General features: G+C 35.2%; 3 protein-coding genes across 6 annotated transcripts; 2 read left to right on the top strand and 1 right to left on the bottom strand.

Moving 5' to 3' along the window:
* The first annotated feature begins 3,570 nt into the window (after positions 1–3,570).
* LOC140817443 (BEL1-like homeodomain protein 2) lies at positions 3,571–9,219 on the top strand. 4 transcript variants are annotated; one of them, XM_073177126.1, is made up of 7 exons: positions 3,571–3,923; positions 4,114–4,199; positions 4,296–4,503; positions 4,656–5,306; positions 6,165–6,550; positions 7,445–7,505; positions 8,590–9,219. In XM_073177126.1, exons 3-7 carry the CDS (start codon positions 4,300–4,302, stop codon positions 9,016–9,018), a joined length of 1,731 nt encoding a protein of 576 aa, XP_073033227.1. In that variant the 5' UTR covers positions 3,571–3,923; positions 4,114–4,199; positions 4,296–4,299; the 3' UTR covers positions 9,019–9,219. The 4 variants fall into 4 exon arrangements, with proteins under 4 accessions (XP_073033227.1, XP_073033226.1, XP_073033224.1 ...); XM_073177125.1 differs by having other exon boundaries at positions 3,571–3,982; XM_073177123.1 differs by having other exon boundaries at positions 4,114–4,503.
* Positions 9,220–9,611: 392 nt separating this feature from the next.
* LOC140817444 (small ribosomal subunit protein uS9c-like) lies at positions 9,612–11,118 on the top strand. Its single transcript, XM_073177127.1, has 2 exons — positions 9,612–10,016; positions 10,556–11,118. The coding sequence occupies exons 1-2, from the start codon at positions 9,675–9,677 to the stop codon at positions 10,841–10,843; spliced, it is 630 nt and encodes a 209-aa protein (XP_073033228.1). The 5' UTR covers positions 9,612–9,674; the 3' UTR covers positions 10,844–11,118.
* A 1,540-nt stretch (positions 11,119–12,658) lies between these two features.
* LOC140817230 (wall-associated receptor kinase-like 14) lies at positions 12,659–16,783 on the bottom strand. Its single transcript, XM_073176871.1, has 4 exons — positions 15,792–16,783; positions 14,962–15,039; positions 13,654–14,857; positions 12,659–13,533 (listed from the first exon to the last, which is right to left on the bottom strand). The coding sequence occupies exons 1-4, from the start codon at positions 16,510–16,512 to the stop codon at positions 13,470–13,472; spliced, it is 2,067 nt and encodes a 688-aa protein (XP_073032972.1). The 5' UTR covers positions 16,513–16,783; the 3' UTR covers positions 12,659–13,469.
* Positions 16,784–17,404: the final 621 nt, after the last annotated feature.

The following is a 17,404-nucleotide window of genomic DNA, read 5'->3' as shown; positions in this document are numbered from 1 at the left end:
TTAACATAAAAAACAATATTTTTTAATGAGTGAGTCAATAGAAGATTCATCTTGTGATACGTCTCACGAAATTTTTTTTATGTCAGATCGATTATTTTTTTTATTTTTATAATGTCATATGATATAGTATGGTATTGACTTTTGTAATTTTTCGAATATATGTTAAAAAGTTGAGAAGATCATATAAAAATAATAATGATAATTTTACAAACTTTTTCTGGACCCTAGAGAATGATTTTTATTAGGAATTGTTTCGAGCAGTACTCAATATTTTGTGGTAGCAACAAATTCCCATTGCCGCGCGTTGGATTAAAACGTGTTCCACATGGACAAAGTAGATATTCAATATGCAATTTGGACTTGAGAATATTCCACCCACCATTTTCTGTATTGTATTTTAAATTAAGATTAGGAAGGAAAAAAAAGACCGTATATTTTTTAATTAAAGAACAAATTTTGTAAGAATTAGCCTCGATTCAAATTTCAAAACATAAGCCATGCACGCACACCGGTCTAACTAATTACGTTATAATTCGAGTTATGGCTCTGTTAGTTATGTCTAATTTCTATATTAAGAATGTGTTCGACCAATTAAATTAAGCTTTGAATAATGGTTTCCGTTTCAATAATTTGAAAATATGTGTTCTAAGTAAGCGGGCAAGCGCCAAGGAGCTTAGGCAGCCGTCTAGACGGTGCCGAGTCGGCTTTTTGGTTTTAGATTAAATATCTAATTCTTTTGGTTTATCTTATTATTTCTCCAATAATTCTTCTATATCAAATTCAGACTCAAAATCCATAACACATTCTTTTTTTCTTCATCGATGAGAAAATATGTCAAAAAATCTTTCAAAAAGTTAAAAATTATATATTAATCTAGGCAGAATTTGAACGGCCTATATAGGCTAGGGGTGTTCATCGGTCGGTTCGGTTCGGTTTTCGGTTTTTTATTTCGGTTTTTTCGGTTTTCGGTTTTACAAATATATAATCCGATATTCGAACCATTTTTCTTCGGTTCGGTTCGGTTTTCTACCGAAATAGGTTCGGTTATTTCGGTCGGTTATTTCGGTTTTGATACAATTATTTAAATTAATAATATAAATATATTATAAAATATAATATGTTATTTTTTTAAATGATTTCTTAGTAAAATATTTAAATATAAAGTAGAAATGAATTACATAAACAACAATCAACTAAGTATTCTTCATTCACTAATATCATCTCAATAAATAATATAAAATAAAAATAACATTATTAATTTAATTAAATTTCGGTTTTTTCGGACGGTTCGGTTTTGACATTTATAATCCGAAACCGAACCAAATTAATTTCGGTTTTAACATTTATATCCGAATTATAAAATTCGGTTTTCGGTTCGGTTTAGTGTTCGGTTTTTTCGGTTTGGATTTTCGGTTTTTTCGGTTTTATCCGAAGTTTGAACACCCCTAATATAGGCGGTCGATTAATGTAACAATGTCATCATCGTCTTTCTAAAAATCAGGGGCCACGTAACGGAAAATATTAACCGAAATAAATATGGCTGTCTGAAATCATTTCCATATATATGGTCAAAATCAACTTAAATTCAATAATATTAAATTCAAATAAAACTGTATTTAATTAGAGTCAAAAAATACATGTGCCGACTCAAGACAATTAATTAATTTGTACTGGTGCTGTAATGCATGGCTAGAAGTAGTTGCATGTTTTCCAATTTCCACTACTCAAAATGATATCTTCAAACTACTTTTAAACCATACGCTCATTAAGTGGATGTAATATCACATATTTAATTTTTAAAAATATTTTATATATTATCAAAATTATATTTCATAAGTTATTGTAAAACTCGTTCTACATATGAGACCTTATTTTACTTAAAAACATGTTCTCAACTTTATTTTGAAGCAATGTAATTATAATTAACTATATTTAGTTTCCAAGTTATAATACATCAACTTCTTGTTAAGAAATCAATAATTTTCTTCACATTAATTTGACGTAAATATATTCATATCGTATTATGGTTTCGAGTTCATGCGTGGAAGGGATTGTTGAGAAACGATAATTTTCCTCACAGTTCAATAGAAGTTGATAGGTTTTACAAAATAAAATACACACGGGCAATATTTTGAAAACATGTATACTTCATTGATTTATTTATTTTTGATGAAGAAAAGATAATGGTGGTTGTCGCCATCTAACTACAGCTTGCATGTTTGTAGTCCCCCCCCAACCCCCCCCCCCACCACCCACAGGGCAAACAAACGGGCTACTTGTAATTTTATCTGCAATATAATGAAGTATTCCATTTCATGAGTTCTGAGTCACACACATTATCCCCATATTTTCATGCTCGACAACACAACTGCATGTGGTGTGGTCCCTTTAACATAATTCGTGGTGTATTTATAATTATAACCATCCCCGTTCCAACGATAATAGTACGTCGCGCAAGTTCTGGCTTCAAATTAATCAAGAATGGTTATATTTAAGACACTTTGAATTTGTTTTGCTAAGTTTTAAACTAATGTATATACCATATGTCGGCCTAATATAAATGAGTCATTCTTCTTTTTTGAACGTTGCATACGATTTAGTGTTTGGACCCTTCTATATATTTATCGTGCGCTATTTTTTTTTTTTTTTTTGGGTTCAACTGAATATTACACATCATGTTCATGTGGTTATGATTGGGACGAGAGGACCGGATTCAGTCACTTTAAAAGGTAGAACCTTTTTAGTCCACTTAACTTGAATGCCATCTGGTTGTTTAATTAATCTATTAAACAATAGTAATTTTTTGTTTCAAGATGTTTTTTTTTTTTTTTTTGGCGATTTTGGTCTATATTGTCGAATTTCAGTATTAGTCAGTTTTCTTTATTTTGTTTTTGTTTTTTTTTTTTTTGTATTGTTTTTTTTTTTTGTTTTGTTGTTTTAGTCATTTAATTGGCGTGACGCTAATATGTTTAGTATCAAATCAGCACTCCGATTAAAAAATATAAAACTGCCGAAAATAAAAAATATAGCACTAAGGTTGAAATTTTTATTGTGTGATATAACGAGGTCGCCAGCCAAGAAACAAAATATATATAGTTGTCATGAACAAAATTCTTTCAAGATTTTAATTAAAAAATACAGATATATTTCATTTTAGATAGAATTTTCTCATATGAATTTGATCACTCTTCAAATAATTATTGTTTTATCAGTACTTACATTCCTTGCTCTCCTCGTTTCTTAAACCAAATACTTATTCATAAAAACTCATATAAGCAACAAATGTATAAATTTTTAAACAAATTAGAGTGGCTTTTCATGCATTGAAACACTTATTTTTGACAAACCCTACCTTTGCAGAATGTAGTACACCATCCCTATATTAATAATGCTTTTAAATACTTTAAAATGTCAAAATCTTCGATACCCTTGAACCTTTTTGAGTCCACTTAAGGCCAGTGGCCAAGAATTGTACTGTTCATGTATATATTGTCCAATATCTACCTTAACTTTCTGTTTAACTTAATAGATTTAATATAAAAAAGATTGCGAATGGTTAAGCTTTGTATTTATGTTATATGGAAAGTTTGGTGAAAGTGAATCGAGGGACTGAAGAGCTAAGTCGAGTGTGACCCCTTTTTTCCCTCTTCTTTCATTATCGCTTCTCTCTGGCTTCCCTCTTGTTTGATTTGAGAGGGAAAAAAATAACAACTTTACGTTTCTTAAGATTTCATGGAGTAGATTCCTAACACCAAAACAATTTAAGGAGAGTTAATTTAATTCTATATCACATGATTAATTCTGCCGAGAAAATGATGTTTCTGGGATTTGATACCATCGTATCAGATCAATCGTGCTATCTTTGACCTGTTCGATCGTCTGGTTATGGACGACAGTTAACTGGTAGTTCTTTCGGCTTGGAGGTGAGAAGAAAGTGAAGGGAAAAGAGTCATTTATATATAGTTCTAGAAAATTAAATTAGGTTCATTATTTTTCTTGATGGGTGGAAATATTTATCTTGATACAAATACTATGTTAATTCAAATGAATTTCCTTTTTGACTCATATATTGATGCTTGATTATGTTTCTTGTTTCATGGTGTGATTTGCCAGGTCCAAGACTAGGTGCGGACTTCGGACACTAGATTGAAGAAGTGTGTATAAATAACCTTGCTAGCTAGAAACCCCCAAACCAAAAAGTGCGCTTTGAATTTGAAGTCCTCAAGAGGTTTTGGTATTTCAAGAAAATTTATGTCCCAAAGTATCAACAACCTCTTTTCAAATGCATATGAAAGATCTATGACCTCAAAGAATCAAGGAGATTGGATGATAAGATTTCAAGGACTTGATCCTCTATCCTCCCAGCTGGATAACTTATCCGCTCCTCAGCCACCGGTGTACAACGGCACCGGAGGAGGGTCTATGCTGGGTGAGGTGATCAACTTGCCGTGGCGAAGAACAGCCTCCGGTTTATTGGATGATCAAATCCAATATGCAGACGAGGTAATTATTTAGCTAGTACATGTTCACTGCAACAAAAGAGTTAAAGATAGGTACTATTATTGCTACCACACAACATGCCATCAACAAAATTCTGAGAATCTGGAGTTAAGCCACTCTTCTTCTTCTTCTTCTTCTTCTTCTTTTTTATGCAGATTTCCCTTCAAAAATTCAATCCCATCACATCAGATAACTCTCATCTTCAAGGGTTCCACTTGATGAGTCCAGCAGTAGCAACACCTGAGAGTTTTAATCCATCTCAATTTACTTGGATTCCGAGCAGCGGCGGAGGCGGTGGATTAAACACCGAAACCACGAGAATCGGAAGGATTAATGTTGAAGGTCAAGGCCTTTCTTTAACACTATCTTCATCTTTAAAAAACTTGGAAGCCACAAAAATGGAGAAATTGAGTATTGGACGACATGGTGATTTTTCCTTCCATGGAATGGGCCCTTCAAGCCATCAAAATAGCTTGAATACTCTTGCGACTAATCAACAATTCTTCCATGATCAGAATCAAATATATTTCGGGTTCAGGGATTCCACAAGAGTCAAAAACGGATTGAGGAATTCCCTCTACTTAAGAGCTGCACAAGAACTGTTGGAAGAATTTTGTTGTGTTGGAAGAGGGCAATATTCGAAGAATCAGAAATTCAAGAAAGTTGAAAAAAACCCTAATTCAAGCTTTGATGCTGGTCGTGCAACCGCGCAGACGTCTTCCTCTAAGGATCAACCGTCTTTATCTCCTTCTGAAAGGACCGAATACCATAGAAGGAAAATCAAGCTACAGTCAATGCTTGATGAGGTATAATGAAAACATATTGGTTAGCCACTATTTCTTTAATTACTTGATAAAATCTCAGGCGAAATCAAATACTCAAATTTAATTCCGGACCAGTTTTACTAGCCAGCAAATCAATCAAGATGAAGAAAGGCTGCTGATATGAATATCTCACCAAACTTACCACTTAGTATGAAAGTGTAGTATAAAAATCCTAGCTAGGATATTAATCATCAGAAGTATACAAATAAATGTTTATTATACCTACTGCGGTTCTACTTAGTTAATTTAAGCATCCGATTCGAAAAGTTTCTTAGGATGACAGACCATAGTTGGGGGTGCATGTCATCTGATGATCGACACACCTCTGCTCAAGAAAAAATATGGGCTTAATCTGTCTCCATTTGGGGACCATTAACTTTTGATTCTTTTTTAATCATATAGTTGTAGTTATAAAATAATGCATAATGGTGAATTATTGGCAGGCTTTGATCAAAGGAGAAAAGGCCCACTTAAACAAATAGAAGCCTAGAGAGTTTTTTAAGAATTAAATCAAGATTCATGGTAGATTTTCTTCAATATGATATGTTATGAATATCATTTCTCTCTCTTTAATTAGTTGCAATAATTGCGTGTTATTAAAAACAATGGCTCAACTTTATTTCTACATTCCCTCTGCCGGGAAAAGGTTGACACATCAAATAGATTCCTGATGATATTTATGTTAAATGAAATACTCAAATCTGATTTACCTTTTTTAATATGCCAGGAATCAAACAGTACGAACGAGGTCTGGTCACAAGAAAAAAAATTAGAGTTTTACCACTGAATTTTGTAAAATAATTATATGTGTACCAGGTGGCTAACAAGTAAATTTATCAGGTGGATGTAAGATACACAAGATATTTTGAACAAATGCAAGCAATAGTGAACTCATTCGACTCGGTACTCGGCCACGGTGCATCGTCCACGTACACGGGGCTCGCCCATAAGGCGATGTCGCGACACTTCCGGTGCATAAAGGATGCAATAGCCTCCGAGTTGAGGCTGTGTAGCGCGGCTCTAGGGGAGAAAGATGTGACAGGAGGGAGTGGGATAACAAAAGGGGAGACACCAAGGCTGAAAATTCTTGAACAAAAGTATAGGCAGCAAAAGGCAGTAGAGCATATGGGAATGCTGGATGCTGAATCTTGGAGGCCACAAAGAGGATTGCCTGAGCGCTCTGTCAACATATTGCGATCCTGGCTTTTTGAGCATTTTCTTCATCCGTATTTTACTTCTCTCTTTCATCTCTTTGCTTAATTCCTACTCACACGCAAGAAACAAATGCATTATATAAATGGAAAAGGTATCTCTGCTCTTTGGTAGAAAATTAATGTTTCATAAAGATATCTGCGTTGAGAATCTTGATTAACACTTAATTTGTTAGGTGTTTGTGATGAGAAAATTATTTAATAAATCATTAAGAACCTTGATTATTTTGGCTCCCTCTGTGAGTAAATATAATATACATTAGATCACAACTCGGAAAATGATATATTATTATTTTAAATAAAATAAATTTATATAATGGTACTTAAAAATTTTCAAGAATCTGGATAGGAAATACAAAATTAGAGTTTGTTCCATGAGTGTGCATTGTCTTGATTTAATTAGGTGAGTCCCTTTTTCCTTAATTTTTATAAAGATTTTTTATATGAGATCATTATAGAAAAAATATGATAACTTTCATTTCATTTCATTTCATTACTTCTAAATCATGACTACATAATATGTGGATGGTACTTTTCCTTAAAAAAGAGAAAAGAAAAGTGGAACACCCTCAAATCTCATTTTACTCCATCACTAACACAGAATAAACTACATTCGCACACAGACACGTAATGGTGACATCAATACTTAATTCAAGTGTCTTCATGATTTTTGTGCTGATGAGCACATGTATATATATGTATGTATGTATGTATTAAATATGGTTTACCGAGCAAATCCCATTTGCTTCTGCTACACTGAACAGAATCCCATGCAATAAATCTTATTGATGTAATGGTTGATTGGTGTGGAATAATATTGCATTTAAATTAAAGGAGAACATTCAGATATATATAGATGGGGTGGGTGAAACAAAGGATAATATTGTAATTATTTATTTCGTCTCATAGGTACCCAAGTGAAGCAGACAAATATTTGCTGTCTCGGCAGACTGGTTTATCAAAAAACCAGGTATACTCATTACATTTCTCTTTTGGTATCAAAATCGATGTGTCGTTTTTCTGTACCCATTGGTTTTTGAATTGATTGTGTCAGATTCTTGTCATCCATCCGTCTGTCTCGGACCAATTTAATCTTTTTTTAAATTTAATTAACAAAATTATAATATGCATTATAAGGAAAAATTAATGACGTTTAAACAGAAAATAAATGATACTTCAAAATGGCTTTCCATGTGATCTACAACCAGTTATACTCTTTATTTGAGTATATTAGTCATGTATAATATTAATCACTAATTACTTGTAGTAATGCATAATTGTCTGAGAGAGACATTATTTGTTTTAAGAGACTTAGTTAATGTAGTACTCCTCCGGTGGATAGCAGCATACAATTTTCTAGTTATGTTCATGGACGTTAGGGTTTCCCGTTTGTGCTGTTAATCAGAGGAGCTGGTAGTTTGTTTAATTGGCTAGCTAAAAATTAACGTAGAGATGGCTTGAGGCTATTTGACTTTACTTATTTTATACAACTTAAAAGCTTCTATATACTATAAGCTGATTTAGGAGTTTACACGTTATAAAGCCGTATTCTAAAAGTAAGATATTAAGAATTTAATTATATTAATGTCTGACCAAAATTATTCACATTAAGTTTTGGTGTTAACGAGTTGTGAAATGGCTTATAAGTTGTTTAAAATAATTTATAAGCTAGCTAGGTCAATCAAGTTCTGATTATATTTTGTGAATTTATAAAAAAATATCAAAATTTATATGTAACGATCGTCCTTGTCCGAGAATGCTTTTGTGTGTTGCATTTTTCATTTTTATTCTCAATCAAATGATAATCCGTACTTTAGGCTATATTAATTTTTTCCCCAGAAACGTACAAGGCTATTTTTCTCATCCACCTAATCAAGAAAAAAAGAACCCGTAGGACAACGTACATATGGCCCGTAATTATTTGCGTGGATGGGTTTATGTTCATTATATTAAATATTAGCTACTGAATTCGATGCTGCAACAAATTCATCTGTACTACTAGCTAGCTACCAATCCCTGAACGCACACACTCATTAAATTCAGTGAATTTCCAGGTAGCAAATTGGTTCATAAATGCTAGGGTTCGCCTGTGGAAGCCCATGGTGGAAGAAATGTACCAGAAAGAGTTCCAAGATGAGGTACAACATGGAGGAGAAGCAGCAGCAGCACAATCTCCAATGCACAACTCTCCTCCAAGAGACAAAAGATTGGAAATCAATACAGCAGAAAATGACCCTACAAAAAAAATCAATAATTATATCAATGGGTTGTCACCAATAGGTGCCACCACCTCAGCCGCCTCGTCTGGCGGTTTTCCGCCTCCTGAGTATCGGCCGGAGGCCAAGTTCGGTGGTGGCGGGAGTGTGGGGATGGGTGGAAGCCAGACGGGGGATGTGTCGCTGACTTTGGGGTTTAGGCATTCGGAAAATATGCCAAGAATGAGCCAATTCTCAATTAGAAATCTTGGAGCTTATTATAGTTAAAATATTATTATACAATTATTATAGGGTAATTAGTGTAAGTAATGTGTGAGATTCTTGTTTGGTTACATAAATATGTATACTGAGTGCAATTTGTATGTAGCGGAGAGAAAATATGTTATAAACGTGATGGGATAAGGATTTTTTTTTATTAAAAAAAAAGAACATGTTTGTAAAATATTTGATTGTGGATAGATGAAGATTGATACTCGGTGGAGTAACAAAATGAAATTATTTTAAAAAATCATGAATAAATCTCACTTATCCTTTTGAAATGATCATAATTTCATTTTATATATGCTACTTCGATTAATAAAAAAATTATTATCTAACGATTTTTTTTTTTGTAAACTAATTATTTTGTTTTGTCATTCATATTGATTATTGTGCAATGAGGATGACCCGAAAGCCTGAAGTAGTATCGTGGACTAGCCCATTAAAAAAATTAATAGCTGTATTGAGCCCATATAATTGGGTGGGTCATGGTTCTGATTTGGATAACCATGTTGGGCCGAATTGAGTTTGGATCAGACCATACTTAAAATGGCCTCCTTCATACGGAGGGTATATTAGTCAATTAAACTGAATTATCCTCCACACGCTTCAAATTAAAGAAGTGAACTCACTCACCAGTCGCCACCACACCTCCATCAAGGGCTATGGCCACTTCCATCTCCGCTCTCACCTCATCCATGGCTTCTCTCTCATTCTCCTCCAGAATCTCACCCAATCCCGTTCCTTCTGTTTCATTTGCTCCAGTAAAGCCCCTATCTTTGAAATTCTATGCCCCCAAATTCCCCACCTTCGTATTCAACTCCTCAGCTTCCGTCGCCGACCCAGACGTGGAAACAGCTGATCTCGAAACTCTTGTGAAATCCAGGCTTCCTGGTGGGTTCGCGGCGCAGAGTATAATTGGCACCGGCCGCAGGAAATGTGCTATTGCTCGGGTTGTTCTGCAGGAAGGCTCCGGGAAATTTATCGTCAATTATCGCGATGCTAAGGTTCTTTTAACACTTCGGGTTTTATTGGGTTTTTTTTTTCTTCTTTACGCTGATATTTTATTCTTGCTCATAATTTATTATGAATTTAATTTTGATTTTTATATCATAAACGTTTTTGTGGGTATATCGTATATTATGATAATAGTAGGCTGAAGCTATCATTTCTAGCATCACAAAACATAATCCGCCTTCTCAGGCCAGAACTAGAAATGTAGTGTAGAACGCTATTTCGGAGAGTTTCTGATGAGTTTTAAAATTATTGTATTATTTTAAAAATAAATAGAGGAGAAATTAATTGTTTGCTGTCATTTGATCAGTTTGGACATCTGCTTGTGTCCCTGTTGAAAATTTTGTTCGGAACCCATTAATTTGAACGTACTTTTTTTAGAGGATATAAAACTGAAGCAGTTCATGCTGGTAGTTTGACTATCCAATTTGATGGGGTGAGAAAAATTTGTGCTTTGTAATTCTGAGGCTTATTTTGAGGATTTTGAGATTTCAAGATCAACATGTCTACATTGATCGAAGTAATTTTGCAGGAATACCTTCAAGGGAATCCTCTGTGGCTGCAGTATATCAGGACTCCTCTAGTGACTTTAGGATATGAGAGTAGCTATGATGTCTTTGTGAAGGCGCATGGTGGCGGCCTGGCTGGACAAGCTCAAGCAATTTCCCTCGGTGTTGCTCGGGCTCTACTGAAAGTTAGTGCAAGCCACAGATCGCCTTTGAAACAGGAAGGTCTCCTGACCAGAGACTCCAGAGTTGTTGAGAGGAAGAAGGCTGGGCTGAGGAAAGCTAGGAAGCGCCCTCAGTACTCAAAACGTTAAGGTTTTTAAGCGGATATTGCAACTTCCTTTTTAAATTTTTGTATAACTTTAAGCTCACCGTGGAGCCATGTTCAGCTTTGCTTTCTCGGAATTGATACCAGAATCAACCTCATATTATGCTGACACACATCAAGATTGTGGCTTTCTTTGTGTAAAATCTTTGTTTTGTCTTTGGTTGTACTGATTTTCACAGGAAGGATTGATCTTCTCTTCTTCTGTTTTATATATCTTCAGTTACAAAATAAGCTCGTGAATTCAAGTTTGATTTCCGACTCTCACTTTTAGCAAATAAATGTATGTTGGAATAAACGCCTTTTAAGTTGATGTGAGGGACGCCAGAAATATTTAGCTCGATCCAGCAATCAATTACAAGCTCCAATTTAATCATATTATGCCTAGATTGGTACGAGGGAATGAGATAGGAATGGAATCGAGTGATCTCAACTCATTAATTATCATCGAATAGTTTAGTCAACAACTCCATAGATGTAACTGAAGAGAGAAGGGAGTTTTGATAAAATAAATTATTGATCTAGCTAGAGGGCAACTCATGGTTCAGGTGGGAACTTTAGGCGTAGTGTTCGATCAAAATAGTGGGATTTTTGTCACTCTTTTGTGGACTACATGTATTTATTGCTGAAGGAATAATATTTCTTGTTTCATCTTTATAAGACCATATATATTATAAGTTATATACAATCTACTTTCATGCTTCACATTTTCTTTGAATTCTATTTCAAATCGACAGCTCTGCAACTCAAGCAGAAGAGACTTGAATTCATAATCGAAGAGATTTTAAGTTCCAAAAATATAAAAATAAAAAACCATCTTCTATAACCATAAATAAAATACAGATCAAAGAACAAAAAAATATCCACTTCGTTTCTTACAAATTTAATTTCCTTCATATATATCGGCTGCTCTATATACTAGCGTATCCTGAAAGTGTCATATTGGATGTGAACACGATTTCTCATTTATTCCTCAGCTCCACAAAGAGTGATTCTTGAAAGTATGGATATAGACGCAGAGGACAGAAACACAACTCCAGCGTAGCAAGCAAGATCTAAAGGACTTGTAGTTGTCACATATTTGAATTTTTCAAGGACTTCCACCTGAAGAATCAATATTAAAGTGTGCCCGATTTTCGATTTACCTTGCATAACAGATCGCATTTTGATCCACGATGAGAGTTTCTGAAATAACATAGGATAGGAATTGACAAAGATCTACATCCTAATACTTGGACTAATTATACCTGGAATTGTTGGACAAGGTTGAAGCTCGATACTCTAATGATGTTTTGCGATTGTTGGTTCCCACAAACATGATATGCATAGTCATTCCAAATATAAGCATTACAATTCCAACTAGGAACATATCTGAACACACATTAAAATCCAATCACGTTATTTTTGAAGATAAAATTAATCAGTTCATTGTGAAAACATAATTAATTGTTGAACATATATACCAATAGTTTCGATTAATAGGAGCACCTCGTGCCCTTGTTATGACATATTGGACAATGGCATGTAAGTATTGGAAATATGACTCCAGTATCAGAAAACACAGTTGCAAGAGATTTGAAATACAAACATATATATATATATATATATCAGTGAATTTTTTTTAATCATGTACTCATCTATATATAGCTAAGATATATAATTGTCTTAAACTAGCTGACTTCAATGCTGCGGTGATTGTGATATATACAAGGGTCACTATCGAACCAAATTAAGTTCAAACTTGACCTACGGGAAGGCGAAGCGCGACTTGGTGATCGAGTCACAGGAGGCGGCCTTTCAGGTGAAGGAGGGTGAAAAGATGTCTGGGCATCAGCTGTTTGCTAACAAGGACCCGAAAATGTTCGATCGAACCGAGCATTTTTTACCTGACCGGTTTGTGGGTGGAGAAGGGGAGAAACTTTTGAAGCACGTGCTATGGTCCAATGGACCGGAAACAGAGTCGACCCCTGTTGGGAACAAACAATGTGCGGGGAAGAACTTTGTGGTAATGGAAGCGAGGTTGCTGGTGGCGTAGCTGTTTTGCCGTTACGAGTCCTTTGATGTTGAGACCGGCACGTCGACGCTCGGCTCCTCCGTTGACATCACGTCGTTAAAACTTGCAAGTTCCTAGACCGGGCCGAAACTGTTTCGGTTTTCTCCTAATGTTCGAGTTTTAATTGCATGCTTTTGTTCGGTTGGAAGGGCCTCCCGAAGATAATTATCGGGCATAATTTTGCTCTTTCATAATTATAATCGGCCACATGAAATACACGAATGAAAGTTGTAGTGATCGGACATACATATATTTTTATACAAGATGTTCGCACGATCATTTATCATAATAGACGGTGTACGTCATTTTATAATAATAATAATAATAATAATAATCTCTCTCAAACGAAAACTTTCACATTTATCAACATGTTTTTTTAAAGTGCAATATTAGAATACAGTATGACATATATATTTCAATACGTTTGACTAAAATAAAACAGTATGTATAAAAAAAATAAAAATCAGATAGTCTAAAGAGTAATATATTTTATTTAATTTAAAAACCACTTGCGAATGCATGTGACATATTTGGAAAACGGAGTATTTTATCACATAATTTATTAGACCAGCTTATCTCCTCTCTCGACGTATAATGCCTTATCCGCAGCAGCATGAAATTGACATCTGACCAAAAAGTTCATGATATCCATTCGAATTATTTTAAATTAGCTCCCATATCATATAATACACGAGTTCATTCAAAATTTGATCAACATTAAGGAAATTAGAACCCCAAATGTTTACCTTTTGAAATGATTCAGCAAACTATTTGATGAAGGCGAGCTCTGATCACTTTGCCAAGAGTCCTGAACTGAAACCGGAGAGAAATCTGCAACAGTATCCGATGAATTCGTGCCACCGAACAGTATCTGTTTCAATGGTTTTTCGCTTAAATTCGAAGAAGATGAACACGAAGATGTTTCGTCTAATGAATTTGACCATTTACTCAGCCTGATCTGTTCCAATTCAATGGCAACTTCCATCATTGAAGGCCTCATATCCCTGTGAAACGCCAGGCATCTGAATGCCAATTCAGCCACTCTGTGCACTGATGAAAATGTCCACAAATCAAAGTTTAGTTCGAGAGAGGGGTCGATTATCTCGTCTAGACAGCCTCTTCCAATCCTGTCTACAGCTAATGCAGCCAGATTTACTTCATTATGAGGGCGACTGAAATCCACAGCTCTAAGAGATGTTATGATCTCGATTAGAACGACTCCTAAACTATATACATCACTCTTATCGGATAAATGAAAATGCTGGTGATACTGAGGATCGAGATACCCGGGGGTGCCCTGAGGGGCAGTTGAGATGTGGGATGACTCGATCATGCCTAATCTTGAGAGCCCAAAGTCCGCTACTTTGGACTTGTAGTTGTAGTCTAGTAGGATGTTGCTTGATTTTATATCCCTATGATAAATAGGTGGGTGCATTGCATTATGAAGATAGGAAATAGCCCGAGCTGTTTCCGAGGCAATAGTTAAACGAACCGGCCATGGAAGCCCATTGCCTTTTTCTCTTTGGAGATGTTGGGATAAGGTTCCATTAGGCATGAACTCATAAACAAGAATCTGCTCTTCGTGTTCGATGGAGCATCCTAGGAGCCGGACTAGGTTTGGATGGCTTACTGAGGATAGGAGTTTGATTTCATTTATGACTTGTTCTATGCTGTCTGCGTCTCTTCGCTTTATTCTCTTGATGGCGACCCATTCCTCGTTCAGTTTACCGGAGTAAACGGTTCCATAGGCCCCATTCCCGAGCCTTCTTTTCTCAGAGAAGGAATCTGCGGCTTTCTCGATTTCTTTGTAGGGGTGAACAGGAATGGTAATACCGACGTTTTTGCAAAGCTGGCGGCTTTTCCTGCTTCTTCTTCTCAGTTTGGATCTTTTCCTTATGAAACAGAAAATGAGGCCGAAGCCGGTCATTAGTGAAGCACCTGCAGCTACTCCTGGAAATCAAAAGCCAACATTAATTTTGAAAATGATTCTTTTTAGTAACTTTTACGTCCAAGAACACTAACTATATTGGCCACGAAATGGAGTGAATCATTACCTCCGGCTAGAACTCCGATTCTTGTTGTTCCGCCACATCTGCCGTTCATGTACTTTGATGGATTGCATCCTAATGATTCTGTTTGCGTACATATGGTTAATATCCAAAAAAATTTAAACAATCTTTCTAATAATAGAGTTGACGAGTCCTGAAAATAAACCTACTGTTAGTTTTAAGCAAGAAGTAATAAATTTCAGAGATGAGCCCATTTCTAGTATCTCGAGGCGTAACTGCCAAAGATTTGTGGGACTTGTTCATGGTATAATTCAAACCAAAACTTTATAAAAATATGATTGTTTCCACAACGGAATGATGAAAGAAAAATTTGGCACATTAGGCTACATAGTGGGTGACTCTCACCGAATATGGAACCAAAATGATATAACAAGAAAGCTGTCAAATTTTGGAATGATTATGCTTTTCTTTGCTCCACTTGAACCAATTTTTTGCAAAAACAGATATCGTTGTTTAAGCAAATTGTTTTGGTCTCGAATGCAATTAATTATATCATATGTTTTTGTTTAAATATATTATATTCAAATAAATATTTTAAAAATATAAAACATCATATATTATTTTCTAAAAATTCAATTTATTTATGATTCAACTTCTTTCATATATACTAGCAACATAAATAAATTTAGCCTATGTTCTAGAACTCGTAACTAAAATGTAAATTTTAAGATTACACATTTCATTTGTTAGTTTAACTGACATAAAATCTTATTGTGATCTAAAATAAGACTATTATCGGGAAAAACTAAAGCAAGAATCTAATTAAAATAAAGTAAAAGTAAAATGAGAGGAAGAAAAGCGATGCTGAACTTTACCTTTCCAGCAACCCAATCCGTCGATGAATCCATCTCCAGCGAACCCCTCCGCACATTGACACCTGTAACCCGGCGGATTCCCTTCAACCGGCGTCGACTCAATCTCAACACACTTCGCATTCTCAGCGCACTGACATCCTCCCAGAATCCACCACTCCAGTCTCACAATCTGCACATCCAAAGACACGGAGGAACTGTTCCCGAAAGACTCCATCGAGATCGCAGAGAGCAGAGACCTACAACCGATCCTCCTCAACTTTTCATAATTTATAAAAGAGCTCCGATTGTCCTCCTCCGAGTAGCAGCTTATGCTGTCGTTCCTCGCATTGCAGTCGACCATCTCGAAGTGGGTCTGCACCATCGTCGTCGGAATGAAGCACGAGGTACGCAGCCCGCTGCAGTTCTGCAGGAGTACCGCGTTGTGTGACGTTGGCGCGTAGTTTGGTGTAAACAGGCTGCGCAGCGCCTCCACAGGTCGGCCGCAAATAGCCGGAATTGTGAGCAAGATGGTGTCGGATGTGACGGACTGAACGGGGAAACCGGCGGCGAGGACTGTTCCGTTTGAACTGCAGTGTAGTTGGATTTTGCAGCCGGCAGAGAAGCCGAAGGGGAAATGAAGTTTTTGGCCGCCGCATGTTTGGTTGCACGAAGCTGACATACATGGAACAATTGAAAGAAGAAATCCGAGCAACTGTAAGATGTTGATTCTTATAATTTTCATTTTCAAGAATCAGGAAAATGCATGGATTTACGAACTAGTTTAAGGGTCCAGAAAATGAAAGTTTGAAGAAGAGATTGAGAAAATTGGTTGGGATCAAAATTTTGTTGGTGATGGAAATGGAAACAGAGTGAAAAAAGATCAAAACAGATGATTAATGCTTGAGGAATATGTTTACTCGGAGATGTTTTTCTTCCTTCTACACTTCCCTTTCAAACTTTTATGTTGAAAATTTTGTGATGCTTGTGACACAATTTTGTTGTATCTAATTTAATAAATTATAATATATAGCCAAGAAAATCGATACTATGTACATTGCTTAAAATCTTCAATTAAATACAAATCAATGTTTTCATGTATGTGTAATTGGATAAATAAATTAGATTACATCGATCAAACTTTTCTCTCCAAACCCTGTTATACGTATAATCGATTAATTTTAATCTCATCATCTAAAAAATTATCAAGAACTCTAACACGGTTCTAACACGGTTTGATTCAAAGTAGATAAAAATTCGAACAAACAATATATTATCGATTTTTACAAGATTCCAAACCAAATCAAACCATAATTTATTTATAATCAAATCAAACAAAATCATGAATTTCGATTTGGTTCGTTTAGATAATTATTATATAAAATTTTATGCTACCTGACTATGAGTTTTAATACATAGCCCTCAACGTTGATAAAACATACCATCCAACAACTTATTATATGTTATGTTGCACTTGAAGTAAAACTCTAGCTAGACGCATCAAAGACTTTGGATCGTGCAAGTCCTACATGAATTCATGTAGGATCCACTCGCAACATATGGATCCAAAGCATAGTGTAAGCCTCATCCAACTATCCTATACATTTTCAATTTTCCAATTAACATCTTTTTTTTTT

The sequence above is a fragment of the Primulina eburnea genome, chromosome 16, assembly GCF_022965805.1.
Source record: "Primulina eburnea isolate SZY01 chromosome 16, ASM2296580v1, whole genome shotgun sequence".
Classification (NCBI taxonomy): domain Eukaryota; kingdom Viridiplantae; phylum Streptophyta; class Magnoliopsida; order Lamiales; family Gesneriaceae; genus Primulina; species Primulina eburnea.
The sequence above is the reverse complement of the archived record's forward strand: the minus strand, read 5'-3'. Positions and strand labels throughout refer to the sequence as shown.

Coding starts and splice junctions, on each gene's coding strand:
- LOC140817444 (XM_073177127.1), top strand. CDS start 9,675: ATGGCCACTTCCATCTCCGCTCTCACCTCATCCATGGCTTCTCTCTCA. Junction 10,017..10,555: donor TCAATTATCGCGATGCTAAG/GTTCTTTTAACA, acceptor GTAATTTTGCAG/GAATACCTTCAAGGGAATCC.
- LOC140817230 (XM_073176871.1), bottom strand. CDS start 16,512: ATGAAAATTATAAGAATCAACATCTTACAGTTGCTCGGATTTCTTCTT. Junction 15,040..15,791: donor CGGATTGGGTTGCTGGAAAG/GTAAAGTTCAGC, acceptor GTACGCAAACAG/AATCATTAGGATGCAATCCA. Junction 13,534..13,653: donor TTGCTGAATCATTTCAAAAG/GTAAACATTTGG, acceptor CTTTTTGGTCAG/ATGTCAATTTCATGCTGCTG.
- LOC140817443 (XM_073177123.1), top strand. CDS start 4,252: ATGTCCCAAAGTATCAACAACCTCTTTTCAAATGCATATGAAAGATCT. Junction 5,307..6,164: donor TACAGTCAATGCTTGATGAG/GTATAATGAAAA, acceptor TAAATTTATCAG/GTGGATGTAAGATACACAAG. Junction 7,506..8,589: donor CTGGTTTATCAAAAAACCAG/GTATACTCATTA, acceptor GTGAATTTCCAG/GTAGCAAATTGGTTCATAAA.